The sequence below is a fragment of the Platalea leucorodia genome, assembly GCF_965183815.1.
Source record: "Platalea leucorodia genome assembly, chromosome: 17".
NCBI lineage: Eukaryota > Metazoa > Chordata > Aves > Pelecaniformes > Threskiornithidae > Platalea > Platalea leucorodia.
In genome coordinates, this window is record NC_138839.1 from 457,152 (window position 1) to 479,676 (window position 22,525).

General features: G+C 46.3%; 1 protein-coding gene across 1 annotated transcript in view; it reads right to left on the reverse strand.

Annotated features, from left to right (window-relative positions):
* Positions 1 to 22,525, reverse strand: part of CAMTA1 (calmodulin binding transcription activator 1) — a gene marked incomplete at its 3' end in the record, with an annotated part of 321,803 nt that overhangs the window by 204,665 nt on the left and 94,613 nt on the right. Inside the window, exon 5 of the mRNA XM_082328970.1 lies at positions 3,118 to 3,253. Within this exon, the coding sequence (XP_082185096.1) occupies positions 3,118 to 3,253 (136 nt within the window). The remainder of the gene's footprint in view (positions 1 to 3,117; positions 3,254 to 22,525) is intronic.

Genomic DNA, 22,525 nt, shown 5'->3' on the forward strand with positions numbered 1-22,525 from the left:
TTGGATGCTATCAATGCTCTTGGCTGTCGGCTTTGCAAGTATTTTTCCATCAGTGCGACAATGATACCTATTTATCTTCTGGCTGCGAGAGTCATTGAGATGATCTGGCAGTGCCACAAGGCAGACAGTTATTTCATGCCCTGTTACACTGCAATGTGGTTACCTACAGTATCACTCCAACTTTGAAAAAAGCCGTTTTTATTATTTTAAATCTGTTGCCTATGTGTCCAAGAACATCGCTTCCCATTAGGGTGGTATCAGAAACATAAACCCATAATGCTCTCTGTGAAGTAGCATGGTGTACTGATCGAGTAATTAATTAAGAAGGTTAAAAATACACCATTCTGCCCAAGCAACACTTAGAGGTCAAGAAAACGAACTTTTTTTGCATTGCTCAGAACAGAGACTGGCAGCAATCACTTAGATGCCGCCCGGTCAGCGAGATGGGACAGGAGGGGGGCATTAGGGCAGGTCAGCGGAGTGCGGAGGGTTTTCCTGCGGCCCTGGGGAAGCACCAACGCCTTCAGGCACACTCAGTACCAGAGATGTTTCTACAGTGGACCCAACTCTTCTAGACCCAGATTTATGCGGGAGTTCAATTTCAGACCCAAGTCTCTATTTGACTGTTCCTGTTGGTTTCTTTTCTTCTGTCTCTGCATACATAAATTACTATGACTTGAATCATCGGTTCCTTTGTATGCTCTGATACTCGAGGGAAACAAATACTCGTTTCTTTTCAACACTAAGACCATCAGTCTGGATTTCGATACACCCTTAGTGCTACTTAACGCCTAGACTTACGTAGAAGTTGTGTTCCTCCAGTTTTGAGCCTCAGTAAAAATCGCCATTAGTTGTTCACAGTGTTGGCTCAGGAGCCAGGTTTCTCCTCGGTTATTGCTTTACCTGCTGGAAGACCTATCAACTGTAAACTGGCCGCATCCCGCATCTGCCAAAGCCAGGAGGCTCGGAGCTGGGTCTGTCCGGCTTCCCAGCGAGAAGATTGAGGGACGACTTGATCAGAGGGCCTTCTTGGAGATAAAATATCAGGTACTAAAGGGCTCTTAAGCTGGAGAAAGAAGTAGGAATGAATGGCCGAACCCTGGAACATCCAAATCACAAAGCAACTACTTAGATGCTTGTTTTCTTAAGTAGCGAATGTGATCAGCCATGGGAAGAAACCCTGAGAGCTGTGTGATCTCCAGCTCCTGATACATCCAATTTCAGATTGGTTACTTTCCAGAAAACACGCTTCAATGAAATAGCAATTATTGGGTTCAGCGCAGGTTATTTGACTTAAATGTGATCGCCACGCACATCCACGCAGTCAGGCACTCTAGGGGTTGATCATTTCATCTTTGAAAAAATGTCAGAAAGTATTTATTTAAAGATGTGGATGTGTGGTAGCCAATGGTCACCACCACCCTCCCACAGGTAAGTTTTGCAGCACAGGTTTTGGTATTCTACATTGTTAAGCTTCACGGAAGGTAATTAAATCACGCTCTGCAAACCTGAAATAAAAACAACACGCGATTTCTCTTACGCTGAGTTTTTTTTTTGGCTTGTCATAATAAAACATTGTTATTGGATGCAAAAATTATGGAACAGAGTTATGCCTCTCTGGTGTAATATAATGCAATCCATTTAATACTATTTTAAACCCCAAAACCTCATTAACGCAGACAGAACGTAAGAATGACAAATCACCCAGAAGGAAGCTGGAGCACGAGATGTATCCCAGGCGCTCGGCTGCCTTGAAACCCCCGCGCTGAATTCAGTACCACCACGCGGGTGTCAAAAACCCCCAGCATGACTCCCGCAGCCACGCTGGGGAGCGCGGGGTGCTCATCGCCCGGATGCGAAACATCTGCCAGGACAGGCCTGGGGGTGAGGTCGAAAGCCTGGCTTAGCCCAGAGCCCATCCTCAAAGCTATCGGACATGCCTTGAGGTAACGGGTTAAGCTTCGCCTGTCACCGAACACCACCAATTATTCCAAACACCGCAAATTGTGCTGCGTTATGCCCGCGTAACGGGGTGCAGCTTCCTATCCGCAGTGATGCACGTAGTCTATTAACTGCAGAAATCAATGCAGCTTATACAAACATATACCCTTACGGCTTCGCTATTCATTTGCCGAAATTAGAGTATTTCTTGATGACACAGCTAAATGCTGCAATTACACGTTTTAAGACCCTTTTACCATTTTGGCCTGAAGTTCAGTATAAAATGCAGGGAATGCAGCCCTGTTGTCTTAGGAACTAAGCTAGGCAAAGCTCTGCAGTTGGACTTCTACTACCAGAAAATGTAATTCCCATTTAACAAAATATAAAAGAAAAAGTTAAATAAACATACTGCCTATCCACATCTGTGCAGACCTTTAACATCAGAAGTGATCAGTCCTATCAAGTAGCTTTTTCCTCACACAGATGGAGTTGAAGAAAGAATAGTTGTGTCAAACAATGACAGATTTTAGAACAAACAGGCTTATTCCAGAAATACTCTGTCAGGTGGAATCATCCATCTGAATTTCTTTGAACGGCTAAATACCATCAGTAGAGCGACGGTCTCCTTCAAAACATGCCTTGAAGCAGAGTCTGATTCTGGTCTAAATTCAACAGAAATTCTACTTCTGCATACTGCAAGACCAACACTTAATAAGCATATGGAAAATTATGGCAATTGCTGCCAAAAACTAGCTGCTATTTTGTGAGAATCAAATCACATACATATAAAGCTTAAACAGTAAAAAAAAAAAGCAGCTTAGTAACCCACCCTGAGATGTTTGGTCGCCCTTGCAAAGTACCTGTTACAAAAAGCACGTATTCTACCAAAAGATGCTCGGCATCAAGACACTTTGGTGTCTTTCTGCAGCTGTACAACCTCACGGCAACCGGAGAGCAGTAACGCAATCAGACGGTGAAGCTATATGCAAATTTTGCTCAAAGGAGTAAAAAAAGAACACGTGTTATTTTTGCGGGGGCAGGAGAGGAAAAAGCTGGAATTCAGCAAATGTAAATATTTTTCTGAACGTGTGAACAACTTCAGGTTGAAGGTATTTTGGGGAGCTGTTGCTTCGCAGCCCCCCTATCGCCCAAACCCACCCCGCTCCGTTCTCCTACCTCCACTCCTTGGACTTTCAGTTTCATGTGATCCTCTCTGGTGGTTTTCCCATCTTTCCTTTTTTTCCAGCAATATCCATCTTTCCTGTATTTCACCTTCTTCCTATTGTACAGGATCATAGAACCATTCTGTGGTCTGAAAACAAGAAACAGTTTTGGATTACATAAAGAAAAAAAACCCACCGCAAGAGAGTTTATGAAGCAATGTACTACAGATCAGCAAAAGTCTCTAGGGAAAAGCAATATTCTGTATTTGGCATAATATAAATTTTCACCTTTTGTTGCTGTTAACTGGATTAACTGATGTTTTGCAATCTGCAAAATTTTACTTGAGAATCTTGTACCTAATGAAGTCAGCGTGTCAGTGAGAGGCTTTTTGTTAAAAAAAAAAAAAAAAAAAAAGAAATCTTGTCATAGAATAGCCAGTGTTTTCACAGGATATATTATGATTGGGCTCAGCTACATGCTGAAAATTAGAAGGAAAGAAAGGTTAAGGAAAAAAAAGGATTGTTATTATTTTATTATAGACAGTCTCTCTCTTTTTAACGCATCAGCAGGATTAGATAACAACCACCTCTAACGCAGCACCAGAATATGGATGTTGGCTTAAAAAGGCAATAAACAAGCAAAAAAGAACGGAAGAAAAAAAAAGCATTAGCTTATACATTGGTTTCGCTGTTCCTGCTTAGATCAGTGTTGGACATGGAATAACCTTCTCTCTTTTGAGCATTGCCTTGACTTCAAAGACCGGAGAAAACATTCTCCGCTTAGAAACCACGGTGATGCTTTACAATATCAATAAAGGCACAACGATGCTTGCCCAACAGACAGGAGTCAATGTCTTTTTGGTGTCCGACACTGTTTCACAGAAATGTTTTGCTATCTGCAAAACGGCATTTCTGCTGTATTACTAAAAAATGAAAAACAAAAGAAAACCCCAACACACCACTGCAAAGACAGCATGCATCCCACACAGGCAGCAGTGCTGCAGATGCTGCAGATGTTTACAGTGGTGCATTAGTCACAGCAATTTGGCTTTAGGCCACCAACAACAGAAAGAAAAACAGCAGCAATAAACAACCTTCGCAGGGAAGTTTTGGCTGGAGCCTTTTGATAAAGTAAAGCACCCGAACTTGCATAAAAAAAACCCCAAATCAACAGAAAGAAGCCTTTCAAGAGAGAGGATCCCCCCAGCCCCATCCAGTCCAGACGTCACATCGCTCCTCGCACCTCTTGCCCTTTTGGATGTTAGCAGCCAGGTGTTTTCAGACGGAGCAAAGCGATACCTAGAATTGCTAAAAACCCCACCAAATATTTTCAAAGCCAGCTGATGCAAGGAAGCTCTTTAAATAAATAAGCCAAATTAAGTGGTTTGTGTTTATGCAATATTGGCTTGTGATTTCAGAGCCATGCCAAAGGTGCAAAAATCAGTGTCTGGCCCAGCTGGAAAAGCATCCTTCTTCCCTCCTGCTTCTATGTTTCAAACAGCAGGATGCCATGAAATAAGCACAAGAGCAAGCTTCTGCAGGTACCCTCTTCTCATTTTTCTCTAACAAAATACTCCATTTGAAGACAACCACCTTCACCCGTGTTTATCACATAATAATAGGGCAGTAACGTTGATGTAAAAGCTGTTAATTATAGAGTAACTCATCCCAATGCTCTATTAAGTGCATAAAGGTACCTTGCTACTGAGGAAAACAAGCTCATGATGGTTTTCTACCACCATCGGCCAGCTGAAATTACCTAGATCAACCAATACAATGCCCTTCCGCCGTCATAACAAACACCAGCAATCACGGGATCTGCTACCAGAAACCCCTCCTTTTGCCTTGTCTCCGCACGTAAGTACTCATCTTGGGGTACACGCGGAAGGACGCCCTGCCGGATTTACGCTCAGCGCTTGCCCTGCAGAACGCACGTGCACATCACAAACGTAATGAATGTGGACGGAAACTGCACAAAGTCTCTTTTAGTATGAAAACAGACTTTCTACTTCCACGTACATTTGTGAGACCAAAATGATCTTTGATCTAAGTGATTACTAGTGTACTTTTTTACTAAAACAGAAATCGTAGATCCCCCCCCCCCCCCCCAATATTTGTTCCCTGGGACCAGAGCCCAGAGCTCCGTTCCCCCAAGACTACGCCCCCTCCTCCTCCTGCCACCCGTGTCCAGCAGCCCAGACCCAAGGGCTCGGTGAGGCTGCTCCTCCTCTCTACTCCTATGCATCACCTTGAAAATAAACTCTTGGGTGTCAGCGCAACCACGGCGTCTATTTGACAGTGTCGTAGATAGTGCGGGATTAATTCAGTGGAGATATGACATATCTTGTTTCAGTGTTTATTCTATAAACCTCCAGTCACTGCACATGTCAGCTCAAACCCTTCTCAGAACATCAAAGATTTCCCCTTGTCGCCGTCGCGGAGACGTGCCCTATGGCTTACAACAAGTTACCTGCATGTTTAGGGTGAGTAATGAAAAGACGGCGCGGGAACTTATCTCCTGCCTGGCGCCTTGGCACTTGCACACAGGGCTTTTCGGAAAACATACACTCGAAGGACCTGAAAGTTTTTTGATGCAAGTAAAATACTGCTTTTCTCGCGTTCAGCGTCACAAGAGCGTGCACGTGAAGGGACCACAGAGCTGAGCTCTGCAACCTCGCTGCTGTTCTGCAAGGCTGGAATCAGCTTTTTGTTGGTTTATTTCCGCGACGGAAAAAGAACATGCTAAGAGGTCACTGGAACACAGTTAACGAGATTTATACAAAATAAAGCACAATGAAACAAAATCTCTTAAGGATCTCTGGAGCAGTTGTTGATTTTGATAAGAGTGTATCGAGTTGCTTTAAGGCTCATAGAAAGCAACTGGTTTTTAAAGATATCTTCATAAAATGAGAGGCAGTTTTAACCTGATATACATTGCTATTATATTTCTCTTGCTGTAAGAATGAACGGAGAGGGAAGGTCTCCCATGCTTATCTCTCCGGCACACAAACACAGCGAAGAGCACCAAAGCGATGGTTGCAGGAAGACTCAACAGATGAGGTCCAAAGGGGATTCCCAGGACGCACGACGGATGCAATTTCAACCCAGATCTCCCCTGAAGGGTTTGCTGCTCAACCTGAATTCGGGGATTTCATTCGTACCTTTGCAGAAAAAGGGGATGAAACCGCACGCCTGAGCGTGGGCTACCCTGGGACTGCAATTCCCTACCGGCTCCTGCGGGCACAGTTTTAGGAAGCCTGCAGCCAAGGCGAGGTTGGCTTGCCTGCACGCCATCAGACCCAGAAAGCTATCGTCTTCCTCTGTATTAAACTCCACCTGGAACCGCGGCAATAACAGCAAGTACGGGAACATTAACGGCAATTTACTTGATTTGACTAGCTGCTACGCTGCAGCTACACAGTGCTCTTTTCATTAATGCAGGACTAAATGGAAAATAATAAAATAGTATTTTAATATTACAGTACAGCTGAAAGCAAGCAAGTCAGAGTGATCTAAACCCACCGAGAAGCCGGTTTGTGCTTGCAGCGTGAGGTGTTGGGGCTGCTGGAGGGGTTGGTGGCCCCCTGCAGAGCCCGGCCACCGCGTGCCCCCCGCCCCGTCCCTCCCCGGGGGGGATGGCTACAGCCCAGTTTTGCAAGTTTTGCATCGCGTACGACAGACAGACTTGTGGCCATGAAATGGCAGCACGATCTCACAGCAGGTCGCCTCACCTGTATTTGCTCTACATCAAACACCAGGCTATGCCGCTTACTCACTCCAGCTGATTCCCCAGGATAATGGAGAAAGGTCAATAGCGTTTCCCCCCTCCACTCAGAATAAATTTGTTTGCAACGAGACAAGAAAGGGTTTGTTGCTTTTACAAAAAAAAGGCAGCAAACAAAAGGAAAGGGACTGTGAACAGGCGAACTGAGCAATCCTAAAATGTGACACCCCCCCCAGCAGCGGAGGAGACGAGCACTTTACCTGCCTTGCCTGCACACAGTAAATCACTGTATTTAATTTAGGCTGGCAACACCAACAAGCAAACCTTCGCAACGGCCACCGCTGCTGCTGCTCCGTGAGCAGAGATGTGCACCCCATCCTCCAATTCACAAAACCCCCTGAGATCCCCACGAGCCCGGGCGCGATGGCGGGGACCTGCCCTCGGCACCAGCAGCCGGGCACATCGCTTGTCCGTCTCCCCAAAAGCTGCGCAGGAGCAAACACCTGCGCCCCAAAACAAGGGCAGCCGAGCTCTTTGCAGAGATGGTGCAATTATTCCTGGTCCCACTGTGTGGAGCTTGCAGGATGGTCTACTTGCTTACAGACCCAAATAGCACGCAGCAAAGTTACAATTCTGAATTTCCTCTCTTTTATGAGCCTGTGGCATTTAAAAGCTGCCTGATCTCTATTTAAGTTTCTTGCTTGCGGCCTGGGGGAAGGAGGGGAAAGGACAGGAAGAGTAATTGCAGAGCAGAAAGCCTTTTGTCTTAAGTATTGATGAGATTTGAGATGCTTCCCTCCCTCTCCCCCTGTTATTTACCACCACGGCTCTCTCATAAATCGCCACAACAGCATAAGAGCTGCTTTTGCCCAAGTTGTTCCTGCTACAACCAGGAAAGAGATACTAAATTCCATTTTCGGACTTATTTTCAAAGCAAACAATCATACCCTGCGGCCGATGGGTCTTGGAATCTGCTGGGTTGCTTGGGGCTACCCAGGGCTCCTGGAGATGTCACCTCCAGCTGAGGACCGGTTCAGGCCACCGGATAAACTGGAGTTTCTCTCAGTAACACAGGGAGAGGTGGTAACAGAGTGTTTGTACCAGCAGGAAACACAGGGGAATTCCAGGGAAGATTTTCCAGAAATGTCATTTTGGATTTGGCACCAAATTCAGCTGCACATACTTACCTCTAGCTCCAAGTCCCGTCCTGAGGGGGTTTTGTTTCTTTTTTTATATAAAAGTCCCTTGCTTGGATAATAAGAATCTAAATCAACTCATCTTATCATGAACACGAACCAGATGCAAGGAGGGAGTAAACCGAAAACAAGTTAAGATTAGGATATTTTGGTCAACTGATGCTTCACATCTGCCTCTCCATTGTGCTCATAAATTAAAGTCCCTCTGGCCTAAACGACCAAGATGTTCCCCTAATCACATTACCGCAGTATTAATAAGGCTGGTCAATGCAACTAGTTCCCTCTAAATCGTCACATCAAAATTTGGTAAATGTCAGATGTATCATTTAATGAAAACTCTGTTTTACTGCCGAGGGAGCTTCGGTTGCCGAAGGGGAATTGTAAATATTGCAAAGCCAAAAGTGACTCTTTTCCTAGGACAACAGAATAAGATCAGCCAGAACCCTTCCTCGAGAAGGTCCGTGGCTCTAAAATTGGTTTGGTTTTTTTTTTTTATTTTATCATCTTATATTTATTTCAATTCCCTGCCAAGGCGGATATTTAAAGCAGCTCAGTTCTTTACGATAAAAACACAGCACTAGGTGTGCAGCTGCTCACGGGGGCCCTGCCAAAGCCAGCAGGCACCAGCAGCCTCAGAGCTCGCCACCAGCCCAGAAAGCGCGTGCAAACCGCACCACGGCAGCGAGATGAGCGCTGTTCCAGCGAGCCGCAGGTCGCAGAAGCGCGGGGCAAGGCTGCCTCGGCGAAGCTGGTGAAATCCTCTCCCGGCTGATCCTCGGGCGATGGTCAGGCAGCTGCCTCTCGCTCCGCGCTGCCTGCGGACGCCATCCCCCAGAGCTGGAGGGCAGCCACAGTTAAAGCAAGAAAGCAGAAGGGTATCACGCACCAGCCCCCTTCTGTACCATACTGGTGCACAAGCAGCAGCCGCCCCCAGCGCGGGCGATGAAGCTCCCCTCCATCCCTGCCTCCCACCCCTGCCGCACACTGCACTGAGAAATGGCTCCTGCTAGCAGTCTTGATTATGCTATTTTTTATCCTGCAAAACTGCTAGCTTTATTTTCCCTGGCTATGAAGTTATCATGGAGTCAAGGGACAGCAAAAGGGGACTATTTTCCATCTCCTGAATCTATGCACGATAATAATGAGAAATTAACTTCCACTCTCCCAAAGGAGCAACCTACTGATGCAGAAACTGGCTGGGAAAAGCTGGAGTCTTGGAGGAAGCCCTGGAAAGAGAGATAGAGCCTTGTAATAAATCATTGCACTGAATCATTGCCCTTGTTTCCCAATGAACACAAAGAGGACGAAGTCCTTGAATTTGCCTTCATCCCGAGAACCCTAACTTCTCCCACACGTGTAAAACAAGCCAGCAACAAGCACGAGGACACCCTTCTCCGAGAAGATGTCTTGCTGGAAACCAAAGCCACGTAAGAACTCGAAGGCTGCACCGTGTTTGCATCCCAGAATACAGCAGGACCGACTGATGGTGTCGTGCTCCAACACTGACATCACTCATACCTATGTCCCAGCTAATCCAAGCAAGTGCTAAAGCAGGAACGATGGTTAACCACACCTCCTTCCTCAACGGTTTTGTGTTAGTTCCTAAACGAGGAGTGCAATCATCCTCCTGCTGAGCATGTCTGGAGAAGCTTCCCAGATTTGGGGTAAAACAACATGCAAGTCATGACACGTCACGCGACGTGACCCTACTGTGTCAGGAGCCAGTGCTACTACACACTACAAGATATTTCTACTTTTTAGCCTCCAAACTCACAAAACACCACTCCTCTTGTTGCACCTTGTCTCGTATTACTGACAAGGAAGCAAAATCCTATCAAGATGATTAGAACGAAGAATCCCACTCTACAAAAAAGTTGAGGCAGGCCTCCCTTATCACACACCTTAGCGGAGAAGCAGGGAAGCTCATGAAGCAGAGATGGGTCGGAGCCCACCGGTGGGCTCCACGGACCACGGTGCACATGGTTACAGCTCCACCAAGAAGATGGCTGCAATACAAGTGCGGGGCAAAGGGGAAGGAGAAAGTGGCTCTGGAAAGGGTTATCATCATAAGAAATATGCTGCAAATATTGGAAAAAAATCATGCCTCAAAATATTCTTCTCAAAAGTTAATTAAACTAAAGAGAAAGGACTGAGAATACGATACTCACGGGAAATCATGTACCTTTGAACACACCAAGAAAAATTGTGTGTGGCCAACATGGGGCACTTCAAAATAACACAGAGTGTACATAATAAGATCTGAAAAGATTGACGCAGGCCCGTAATTCCCTCATCTGATACTCGGACAATTTGCTTAAAAGCATCATCTATTCCGTTTATGCCACTGACTCACTTTGCTTCGCTGGAAATCACGTTTGGTCGGTTCCCGGCCATACCTGACAGCACCAGTCTCTTCTGGATCTCATCTGGCAGCAGAGACCCACCGCCTTCGGCATCCCCCCTCGCTGCCCGTGTGTCCGAAGGGGGATGGAGCATGCAGCATCGGGAGCGAAAACCGAGGCCAAAGCGCTGGCTGGATTTGGGAATGGGGAGAAGCGGCAGGAGCGAGTGCTCCCAGGTGCCTCCCCTCCAAGCTAACGCCTTGCCATGCAGCAGTCCAGGGCAGGCAGGGTTTTATCCTGTAGAGCTCTGCTCCATCTGGGGCTATCAAACATTCCAGGTGACAGATTTCAAGTAACCATTACCAGTTTCTCTTTTTTTTTCCTTTTTTTTTTTTTGCACTGTGTGCCCTTGCACTGCAGCTCTCACAGGGCAAGGAGGGATGCACAGGGACCGTCAGTTGGGATTGCTCCTGACTGACATCAAGATTTCAGAAATACCTCATCTCTTATTTCTTGTTTTCACAGGGAGAAAAAAAAAAAAAAAAAAATCTGATGACAGAAGTTATTTCTCCCCCAAGAAACACTGCTTTCTAAGTCTTCATTTACCTTGACATTTCCTCGCCACTGTACCAACGGCTTATCAGAAGATTAAAGCCCAAATGGAAAACTGAAAGAGGAATCTCAAGCAGCCACAGACCGGGACGTCGCACCCCCGCATCTCAGAGCGAGCCCGTCCTTGGCCAAGCAGTCACCCAGGCACCCGGTGTTGGTTTAGGGGTGACCAAGATTCGCTTGTGGGCATTAAGGAAGGCGTCGTCCAAAGGGGAGGCACAGCCATAACGCCTCTGTTAGAGGGCAATGCATCACCGCACCACCCCAGCAACAGGTCTGACGGATGCTGTAACAGGTCCCTATAGCTCTCTTCCCTACAGACAGAGTTTTAAAACAATATTTACATGGACAAATGTTTTCAGACTTCGGGCAACTTGTCCATCACAGCTGTATCACTGGCAGATCACACAGGAATTGGTTTTATAAACCTTTTTTTCCCCTCCCAAATAAACTCTTGGCTTTTACCCTCAGGCAATGATGTGCACTCGCCCTGCAAGAAAAGGAATCCCAGCGTATGTTCAGCCTCTCTCAGCGGGACGACAAACAAAAGCAAAGCCCCTCACAAGAACTTAATACAGATGTTCAGATTTCACCGTGTCTGCTGAGGACCCAGCGATGTGTCACCTTGCAGGGAGAGGCCACTGCCTTTAAAGTCCCCGCTGTACTCACTTAAAATTGAGATTATTAGTGTGGCAGCCGAAGGAATTCCAGATTACACGTTTGAAATGTACTTGATCTTTGAACTCTGCAGAGATGAAATAAAAGACTTCAGAAGAAGTCTTCTTATCCATGTAGGAAGAGATATAAATCACAAGAAAACGTAAATACACTGGATTTTTTTTGTCTCTAGAATGAAATGTCATTTGCATTTAAGATGAAAGAGAATTTATTTTGTATCTACAATATTTAAGAAGTTAAAGTCTAAAATAACAGACTTAGCAATTTCATCCAGAGTTGCAGTTAACGCAGTGGCTAATCCCATCAAGGGGACATTAATTGGTGTCTAGATGCTCCTTTTCATAGCAGCAGTAGGCCATAAAACTTAATCCTTACCTCCTCTCTCCAGCATGCAGCCTCCATGTTCATCAATAAAAGTAATGCTATTCATTAAATATGGGAGTAATTACCTACAGCTCCAACAAACAGGACTGAACAAGCGCATGCCAGGACAAAGTTGGCTTTTGTACCGTATCACTGGCCTGTTCGTGGGCTGCCAAATAAAGCATTTTTATAAGATCAGGATAAATTTTGAAGACTGAAATACAAGCTACAAAGCACTATAAAAGCGCTGGGCATGGTTTTGGTGTGTGCTGGAACACCCCTTGACAAATCTTATCCCGAAACCAGTTCCTTGGGGCTATTTAAGGAGCGATCAGGACGCCAGTGCCGCGAAAGCACATCCTCCAGGCACTTCTGTTTGCACGGTACACTGCTATAGAGATTAAACCAAGTAACATCTGGGGCTTTGCTGACTTAGGCAGGACCAAAGCCTGTCCTAAACCGTCTTCCCAACGGTGATGTCTCTGCGGCACAATGCAACCAGGTGCAAAGGTGGCGGTGGCACGGCCAAGCACGGTGGCTTCAGCTGCGGGGCACCAGGCCCTTGCCCATGCCGCCCGCCGAAGCCCTCAGCAGGCTGCAGAGATCCAGTGTGATGGGGTAGCTATGGGGCAGGTATCTCCATTTAACAACTCCGACTGGTACCACTTTTCCTGTACTAAGACCTATTTTTATGAATGCTCTGGAAAAGCCTGTGCGTTTTTGCTCTCCATGCTTGTTCTTGACACAACTAGAAAATAGGGAACAGTGATAACAGCACTAATAATAGTAATACAACTAATAATAGGATTTGACTTCTCAGTAAACATTTACTCTGCTGTCATTTACGCTCAGTGGTATTGTGTTTTGTTGCCAAAGAGTGAACTCCACAAAAGATTCATCCAGCATCTTTGCGTACCATGGTTACTCAGCCTGATTAATTCAATCATTAACAATTCTCTCATTTTTAGAGCCAATCAAAAAAATCAGAGAAAAAAAAAAAATCTGTATCATCAGTGCATTTGACACAAGAGATGACCACCTTCCCCCCATCCCCGCTTCGGTTTCTCGAGTCCTCATTGCCGTGTCTCCCTCCACAGCATCATCTGGATGATGTCCTTCCCCTATTTACACCTTAGGGCACATCACAGTTAGGAACTGCAGTCTTCTGAAAGTACCAACAGCCAAACTCTGAGTCAGAGTGGTTTGTGGTTTTTTTTTTTCAGGAAATAATTTCTGTGTGCCATTATGATTTTGAGCAGCCCAAAATATTGAGTATTAAAAACCTCCCAAAGGAGGGAAATGGAAAAGTCAGGCAGCTCCACTGCCAGACCCCACATTGGCAAAGCCACAAAGCATCCCGGATCACCCCGACTTGTTCCTATGCCTCCATTTATCAGATCTGCTTCTCGACTCAGATATCTGTATCTCGAGACCATAAACATATCTAAAAGAAAATAAACATCTGCTGAAGAAATGTTTCATTACCAAGGTCGGAGGAATTTCCAGGGAGTTTATAGGTTACCTGTTATTTTAAATCACTTTTGCACACCAGGTAGCTTGATGTGCTTTACTAGCATAAAAATACGCCATACTGATTTGGGAGCACGGGTCTATGCCTTCCAAATTAGCTCTTCCGCAGAGCGGCCTCATTCAAACCCTTGATGTCAGGGAAGAACTTCCCTGAGCTTCGGCGGGTCTGGAGTCCAAGCAGAGCCCCTGGCCCCGAGCGCTCCCCAGGTAAATTGGGATGCTGTTAGGTACTGCCTGGGGGCAGCTACCCCATCCCTCTATTCTTGGGATAACGTAGCAAAAAAGAGTTATTTGACCAAGGGAAAAAGAAAAGCTAAACCCAAGCCTTCTTATTTTGGGGGCAGAGGAGAGTAAGGAAACACACGACAAAACCCCACCGAGGTCCTAGAGGCAAAAAGCCACATTCGAAGATGAACTTACTGCAAATGAATCTGTGAGGGAAATAATCCATAAGCAGAAGTTCAACCAGCAGACGGCTTCTTATGCTCCCTGATCACCAAGAGAATATAAACTTTTCCGAAGCATCACTTTAATACACTTACAGGTAAAAGCACGCCTAGTATTTCTTGTCAAGACTAGGAAGCCAGTTGCATGCACAGTTTTCCTAATAGGACCAGACAGGCGAGCTCTTCTCTTTCCAGCAACATAGTAAGTCAGAACTTGGTTTTAGCACCTTGTCCGGAGGCTCACTGAGCAGGAATATCCTTCTCGAAACTGCGCCGTCCCAAAGCTGTATATTTAGTTCAAGCAGCCAACAATAGTATTCCCAACAATTTTACTGAATAACATGATCATTCATGTGTTGATGGTTCTGAACTCTAGACCAGATTTGAAAAACAAATTAGAAACAATCTTTATGAACTCCTCAGTATGCCGAGCAATTGAAACCTCCTCCTAACGATATAGGACCAAAGCTAGAATATTAAAATTGTCATTAAGTGGAATGCACACAAAATGCTAAAAAGTCTTTTGGCAAATTATTTCTTGATATAATGACATGCTATAGACCTAAATCTTAGTACAAGGCATGAAAAACGACAGTTAAATCAACTTTGTTCATTTAAATATAATTTTAAAAGAACTGGCATTCGTCTCTTTATTGCTCAAGGATCTTTATCAATTTCTTTAGCCCTCATTTATTTCTCTTCCTTACTCCCACGGGGATGCTGTTTGATTTATTGGGAATTAGTTCTTACAACTCATGAATGCTTTAAACTGTTTGCAGATTAATCATCCCAATATCTGTTAGCACACCGAGGAGAGCCCCCCTTGGATCTATATGTTCACATACACCTGAAGGGCTCCCAACCCGCTGTGCGCCAGCAGCCGTTTTGCGTTATCGATTGCTCTCTCCATGGAAATGGGTCATTATGGCAAAGACCCGGGGCTCCAATTAACTTTTAAAAAAAACTTCTTTTGAGATGGCCTCGCTCTGCAGGCGTTATTTTGGTTATGGCTCTACCGAAGGCAGATGTCAGCTTTAAAGCAAGGTCACTTCCCAGCGCAGCGGTGATACCCGCACCCACAAAGGCTGCCGTATTCTTATGAGGCAGGGAGAAAATGGAAGAAAAATTCGATTTATTTAGTTAGCTTACTTCCAGTTCAACTTCCCTGCTCATTGCAGCCACTGGCTCAAGGCTTACAAGGTCTTCCCCAACAGTGCCAAAGTGGGGCCGTACCTCGGTTTTGTCCAAAATACCGTGTTCTTAGGGGAGCTGCCGGGATGCCATCAACACCCGTTTCCTTGGGCTCTGACAGGCGCTGCCTCCCCCTGCGCAGCTCCTGCCACCCGCTGTGCAGGGTTTGCCGGGAATCGGGAAAACCTCGGAGGGGACGGGAGGAGAGAGGAGCTCTCTGCCACGCTCAGAAAGCACCAAGAGGAAGGAAAAAGGTTTCTGGTTCTCCCTCCGCTAGCAGCGCAGAGCTTGGCTCGTGACTTGAGACACTATAAAAATCTGTAAGTATTTGAAAATTGAATAATAACTCGTTAATTATAAATTTTAATTGAGAACCACTTCAAAACGGAATTGCAGTTCGACAGTCGATGAACTTCCAACACTGCAGCCAGCAAAACGGCTGGCAAAAAAGCAATGGCAGACCTCAATGTCCTCCAGGCATCTGGAGAGACCTCAGATGTTTGGCAGCACCAAGACTAACCGAGGAGCTGGGGGGAGCCGGGGCCTGGCGAGGCTCTGGCTGGAAGAGCCGGCGATGCTCTGACGGCAGGGAGCCAACTCCCAAACTTTGCTCCAGCGCAGGGTGAGGACTGACCCCAGTACAGGCAACGTACAGGCGAGGGCAGCGGGGACTTCAGGAAGGACACTAAGCCTGTTAAGCACATACGGCATACTAAGCATATACGCATGTAAGGAGCCATTTGTTTGCCTCTTACATTTTTTTTGAAGCCTTATGAATTGGCATCTACCAGCTTTCAGAGCAAACGCAACCCCAAAAATGAACCTGAAGGAGCAGCGCACACCCTGGGCACGGCCGGGTATTGAGCATCCTCCAGCAACAGCAACACCACGGAGAAGGGCTGCATCCTGCGTGCGCCGTGCACAAAACAGCGCGGCAGCTGGCAAAAAAAAGGCACGAAAACATTTGGCCTGATGACATTGAAGAGAGGAGGAAGAAGCCACCGAGGCGCCCTCTCCCCAGTGGCGACGATGCAGCTCCTCCGTTACGCCACGCCAGCGGGGTGCGATGGCTCGGTCCTCGCAGCCGGGATCCCAGGCGGCCGCCCCAGCGTCCCGCCTGCCCTGGCACACAGCTCCTTCCCAGCGCCTGGGAGGGATCGGGAGTTTATTTTCTTCGTCTTGGCGTGCTCTCAAGGGATGTGCAAGGGAGTGGGAGGAAGCTTCCCGCAGAGCCCTGGGGAATACTCTTCCAGAGCAGGGGTTTGCACAGCACTTAAGCTCCAGTCTGGGAGCAGTGTTAAGATGTAAATGCAGAAAGCTGTCCCCCATCAGCAAAGCAGGGCACGGCAGACGATGTGCAGAGCACTTTGGGAAGCACTGGTAGAGGAGACACCATGCTGCTCATCAGCCACCACTGGCTCTCTCTTTCCAGGCAAAAAAAGTATTTTATGCAATGCTGCAAACTAATTAAAAAAATGTCGATTTACACATAGACTCAGTTGATTGCTGATTAACAGTAATTATATACGTAAATCTGGATTAACCTGGAAGCCGGAGGTGCTCAAACTGTCAAATAAGCTGGGCTGATCGGGCTGGCTGTTTTCAGTCCTCAGCCAGGACCATCGGCTGTTGGCAGGGCTGGAGCTTAGGACTGAGCCGAGCCAACTGTTGAGGCTAGTTTTAAGAAGACGGGGCAATGCAAGCTACCCCGGCCTCATCTGGGAAAAGCGAGCATTCCCTCTCCTCCCCAGGAGGGCAGAGCTCAGCTGCATCCATCTTCCAAGCGGATTTACGAGCGGTGACACTGACTGAGCGCGAACGTGACCTTCGGCGCGTGAGCGCTCTTCGACGGTCGCTGATCGCACGCTGCATTCGAGGCATGTGCTTAAACACCCTGCAGTGACCTGTTTTAAGCCCGTCCTCTCTTTCAAATTAGCCTCAGGAATATAATCTATTTATTTATATCAATTTAGTCCCATCAACTAATGATGACAAGGCAATTAACTAGAATGCCAGACAGTAAAAAAATAACCACATAATGCCTTCTTTAGAGGAAATCTATTATATAATCCCAATCGGTCTTCATTAACACAAAGTATTCCAGTAAAAGGTAGTAATCTACTTATGGTCTATGAAATATGAAGATCCACCAAGTAATTTTTCAGAATTAAGAGTAAAGTATTTTTAGCAAATGGAAAAGAAACATTTTTGCATTTTTCCTGCAAACCTCTGCAAAAAACAAAAGAGTGCCACAACGTAACGTACCAGTACTGAGCAGATTGCGCGATATCGCAGAAGAGGCATTAAGCTAGCCATTATCACTACAACGAGATGCAAGGCAGCTTCCTAAGCATCTCCCTTCCCCACACTGGTTGGTTTCTGGATCAAGCCAAGAGCAAGACAGCGTCGATTTTCTCCATCCCTTGTCCAACACTCACGGTGCAAAGACGCGGATGCCAGCACCAGGAAAATGAATCTCAAACTGCTAGCCGTAGTGGTCCTCAGACACCCTGATAATCAGTTTTTGGGCCAAAAGTGTTCAAATCAGTGTTCCACAATTTTATTCGAATGATGACTTAATATACCACTGATCCTCGTCAACAGCGCTCCTTCAGGCGGGGCTCACGACCATCACAAGGGAAGGATGCCACGATGCGACCAGACCCCGACTCCTTTCCTATGCCACCGGCTTGAAGAGCTGAGGAAATGACTTGTGCGCAGAAAAAAGACAACTTATTCACTCCAATATTTAATGTGACACACTTCGGAATTAATACGTAGAGTATTTTAATGACACTAATCTAATTTATCAATTTTATATATTAAAGATCCAATTAGAAAAATTAGATGAAAAGCTTACACAAATCCACAAAACAACCAGTTTCACATTTTCCAATTTTAAGCCTTATTTGCCTTCAAACTTATTAATAAACTAGGAGATGATAAGAGAGAATTAAACCCAAATATAGAAAATCCTGCAAACAAAGAACATAAGCAAATATAAAGGTAGTCAACCACTTCTCCAAAATACACCAAAGCTGTTAAGCACTCTTGACTTAAAATTTATAATGAAGCAGCTTTAAAAAATCCCAAATTCCTATAGGAATGTGTTTACAATACAAACTCAATTCCTGTCGTATTCCGATGCTTATCTTTTCTTATACCCTCTCAGCTCATCCTAGTTTTGAATTTAATTACATTACAGCATTTTTAGTTGAGATGAAATTACACATTTTTAGATTAATTTAGCCTGAACTAGCTTTTGATAACAGAAAATGCTTTTTCTATCACATGCCCTAATTTGAGACCATCTAAGTTAGCATGAATCACTCTCTCAAACCTCGTGTCACCCCCACCCAGTGAAGCCGCACTCGCCATCTCCAAGCCCAGCGCGGCACGCCAGGCATCGAAGGGTAAACGTTTGCCCAGTTCCCTTTGATGAAAACCCTCCCGTTTCGCTCCTTGCTCTGTTATTTGCTGAGCCCAGGCCGACGGAGAAGAGTCAGGCAGTGGCTGTTCCCTACACGCTGGCACCAGAAGTGCTGCTAAGAAAGGCACGACCTTTTCAGTTTGTTTAAAAAAGCACTTAAAAAAAAAAAAAAGAGAGAGCGCGCACCTTGTATGTGTTTACATACACAAGATTTCTGGAAATAACTAAAAAATTTAATTACAATTTCATTCTGGCTATTTATTTGTGGGGCAGGGAAAAAGAAAACCCCACAATCCTCTCACGAACACTTTCTTAAACTGAATTGATATAATCCAGAATATTTTCCCTTAGAAAGCATTTACATTTTATTACTTGATCAGGGTTCTTTGCTGTCTTCGCAGCTGAGGTATTTTCCTATAATTTGAGCTTCGCAGCGATGGGTCCCCATGCCCGTTATTTTCATGATCTCTGTAACTGCCTGCCAGAAGATGGAGACGGACAATCCAGATACACTCAGAAGTGTTCCAGGGATTGGTACTTGTCCCCCGTGGTTTGCATAAAATCCTGCTATGGCATTTCCACCTGGGTAATTCCAGGTTTTACGATGATAACTAGATTTGTTCCCCGCGCTCCAGGAAGCCCTTTGCAGCAGCCAGGCTGTAGGAACGTAACGCCTCCCTTCCTCAGCACGGGATGCCGGCGGAGCCGATGGGACAACGCTCGCCAGCTCCAGCCGCGCCGTCCCGGTGCTGGGCCAGCGAGCAGGAGCCCGTGCTCGGCTTCACCCACCCGGGGACAGCAGCTACCCAGCCCCGCGGGAAACGAACAGCGCTGTGGCTCGAGACGTGCATTCGCTCCTGTGTGTTGTGCCCCAAATGCTCTGGGTTTGCAGCACTCAGAGGAAAATATGGGTTTATGGGGATTTGTCATCTTTACCGACATAGAGAACGATCCAGACATTTCACATTTCCCTAAGTTCACTTACAACCACCCGGCTTACAACGGAAACAAGATTTATTTTAGCGAACCAAAGGGTGATGTTCTTGTAATTATATTTCAGGTCTGCAATCCTTGAGAAGTGAGAGATGAGAACACAGGCTTAAAACACGCCCGACACCGAGCTCCCCTCCACACCAGGCACTGGAAGCCCCTCTCCGCTCAGCAGGACCCCACCGGGACGTGAAGCTTTCCCCGCCGGGCGCCTCGCGATTCCCACGGGATCGCCCAGCACAGCGCTGCCCACTCCTGCAAGGAAACCCAGCCTCTCCCCGGGCTCCCACGGGCTGCTTTAATCCAACCACGGACGCCACAGTTTTCCTCTCACCTGCCTCCCACAAGTTGTGATCTGACACAACCGTCAAATCCTAAGCGTATTTAAAATCTGCTTTCTTAATGTGCCAAGCTTAGAGATTCAATCTAATTATTGTAACTGAATTACAAGCTGTAATTGTGCTAGCGCTGTGCAAGATTTTCACTTTCTAAACCTCGACCAAACTATAATTAATATCAGCAAGAAACTAAGATTAAACGTTAGCTTCCACATAAACTATATAATCTGAAGGGAAAAAAAAAAAAACCTGCTTATTTTATCTTTTGTACACGTTACTGAGAGTACAGTAACGTCCTTTAAAAGGGCAGAAACCCCTTTCTAACAGATGCTCACTTCAGCACATTAATGTTAGAACTGCGAGACCGTGCCTGCTTATCAGCTGGTTTAGTTGTTTTTTTAATGGCAGAGATGAGCAGTATTAAATACTTGAAGGATCTCCAGGTTTAAGGACACAATCGTCACCGTGATGCCCCCGTTCACACCCTTGGGACGTTGTCCCAGGCTGAACCATGGGGCAAACTCTGGTGTTCTCAGTGCAGTCCTATACAGCAAATAATTCACACATTTTTCCAGTCCAGAACACAGAAATCTTGGGTATAAGCTGCAAGAATCCCGAGCCTGCGTTACTGAATGCACTGCAGGCATTTTCCATCTCTTCTGACAGCTGTTGCCTGTGCAATACGGGAATTTCACCCATGCCTTCGTGAATGTAACGTATTTCCATTAAAGGTCCATGTTTTTACGATCCAAATACAGCAGTCTGAAAAGTTCAAGATATTCATTGGGCATCCATCCCAACAGCCACCACCGGCAGCGCTCTGATAAACTGCTCCGGCTGAACGCTCCTGCAGTCACCCAAACACGGTTCAGGCGCCTGCAAAGTCACCGACCTTCGGCTTCACCCAATTCCTACTGCTGACGCGGTACGCGGATCGGGCAAACGAGACGGGAGCCCGGCCACCCTGCCGACCGCCCAGAATCAAACACTGGCAATGCCCAGCAGCAGGAACCGCTTCTTATCAAAAAGTCAGCATCTCTTTTCCCACCGAGTTTCGCCTCGGATGCACGTGCAAACTTTTGGGAAGAAGCTGACGTTCACAGCAGAAAGGTAATAAAGAAGCCAAAGACAGTAATCCTGCAGCCTGCCCTCTTTCACGGGATTTTAACGACCCAGAGGAGATGAGAGGGGGTTTCTGAATGTGGCCCTTGTTCAAACACTGCTGGAGCATCTCATGCTTCTACCCGAGACAGCGGAGGCAAGAAAGGATCCCTGATCCTTCTTGATTTAGACAGCTACGCATGCACCAGGCCAGCTGCAGCAAAATCCCCGTAGTTCTTCCCCAGACGGTGGTCACCGGCAGCCCAGGCATCCCAACGCTGGTGCCGCCGCAGCCCGGGCATCCCGACACCGGAGCCCGAGGCTCGCAGGGAGCGAAACCCAGATGGGGCACAGTACCCGAAACACCTCCAACACGGTGCAGGCTTGCCACCCGCCCTCTCCGTGGTCTCTGACCTGGCGCTTGCCTACCCCAAGGTCGGAGCTAATTACCCACTCTGATTTCCCCCCTTCTGACGCAATGATAACACTATTAAGATCTAATACATTTATTACCAGGACTCAGCCAGAGAGTATTAAAACTTGTGAAAGTGACTTTGCAAATTACCAGCCGGTCACCGAGCTAACGAAGCAGGACTTTCACAGGGGCCGAGAAATAATTCCTGCATTATCAGACAGCAATCTGCTGCACGAGGAGAGATTTGGTCTGGAGCAAAAATGCTCCACGGCGCAAGACACGACAATCCACGCAGAATCAGGCAACAGAGATGGAATAGGAGGCAGATTTAACTCTGATGAAGCACACCTTAAGAAAGAGCTAACCTGATAGATAATAATAATTTTAAAAGTAATAATACTTTGTATGTCATAGTTTTACTTTCATCTGAGCAGGTGGAGAGACTGAACTCTTTCACGTAAACTTGGTAATAGTTCAGAAAGTCCTGAGAGCAAGCAGGTTTTTTTGTTTGTTTTGGGTTCCCCCCCCCCCCGGGATTTTTTTTTTTTTTTTAACTTCAGATGAGACTTCTTTTGAAGTTGTCAAAAGACTGTATTGCCATTAGTGGCTCCTAAACAGTAGGAAGCAGGATTAATCATTAAAAATAGATGAAAAAAAAAAAATCTAAAATGCACCGTTTGCTTGTTAGTTTGAACATCACGAGGCCGTTCAGCAGAAACGTAACAGGGAAGCAGCACCGAGAGCAGCACAACAAAAGCAGCAACCGCTCCTCTAACCTAACGGGAGAGCTCCCACGGGAAGAGCAACCACCACCACCCCCAAAAAAGAGGTGGTCAGGCCTTGATCTCTTCCAGAGTGCTTCTCCGCAAAAATCTTCTTGCAAGAGGCAAAAATAAGGATTTAAGAAAAAATATTTAGAAAAAGAAAAAGAAATAACAGCGAGGGGAAGGGCACTGCGGAGCCTGGAGCCCAGCAAAGCCAGTTGTGCCCCCGGCTTGCTGGGACCCAGCCAGGCTGCAGCCACAGGACCAGTCTGGCACCATAAACCTCTGGAGGATCTCAGCC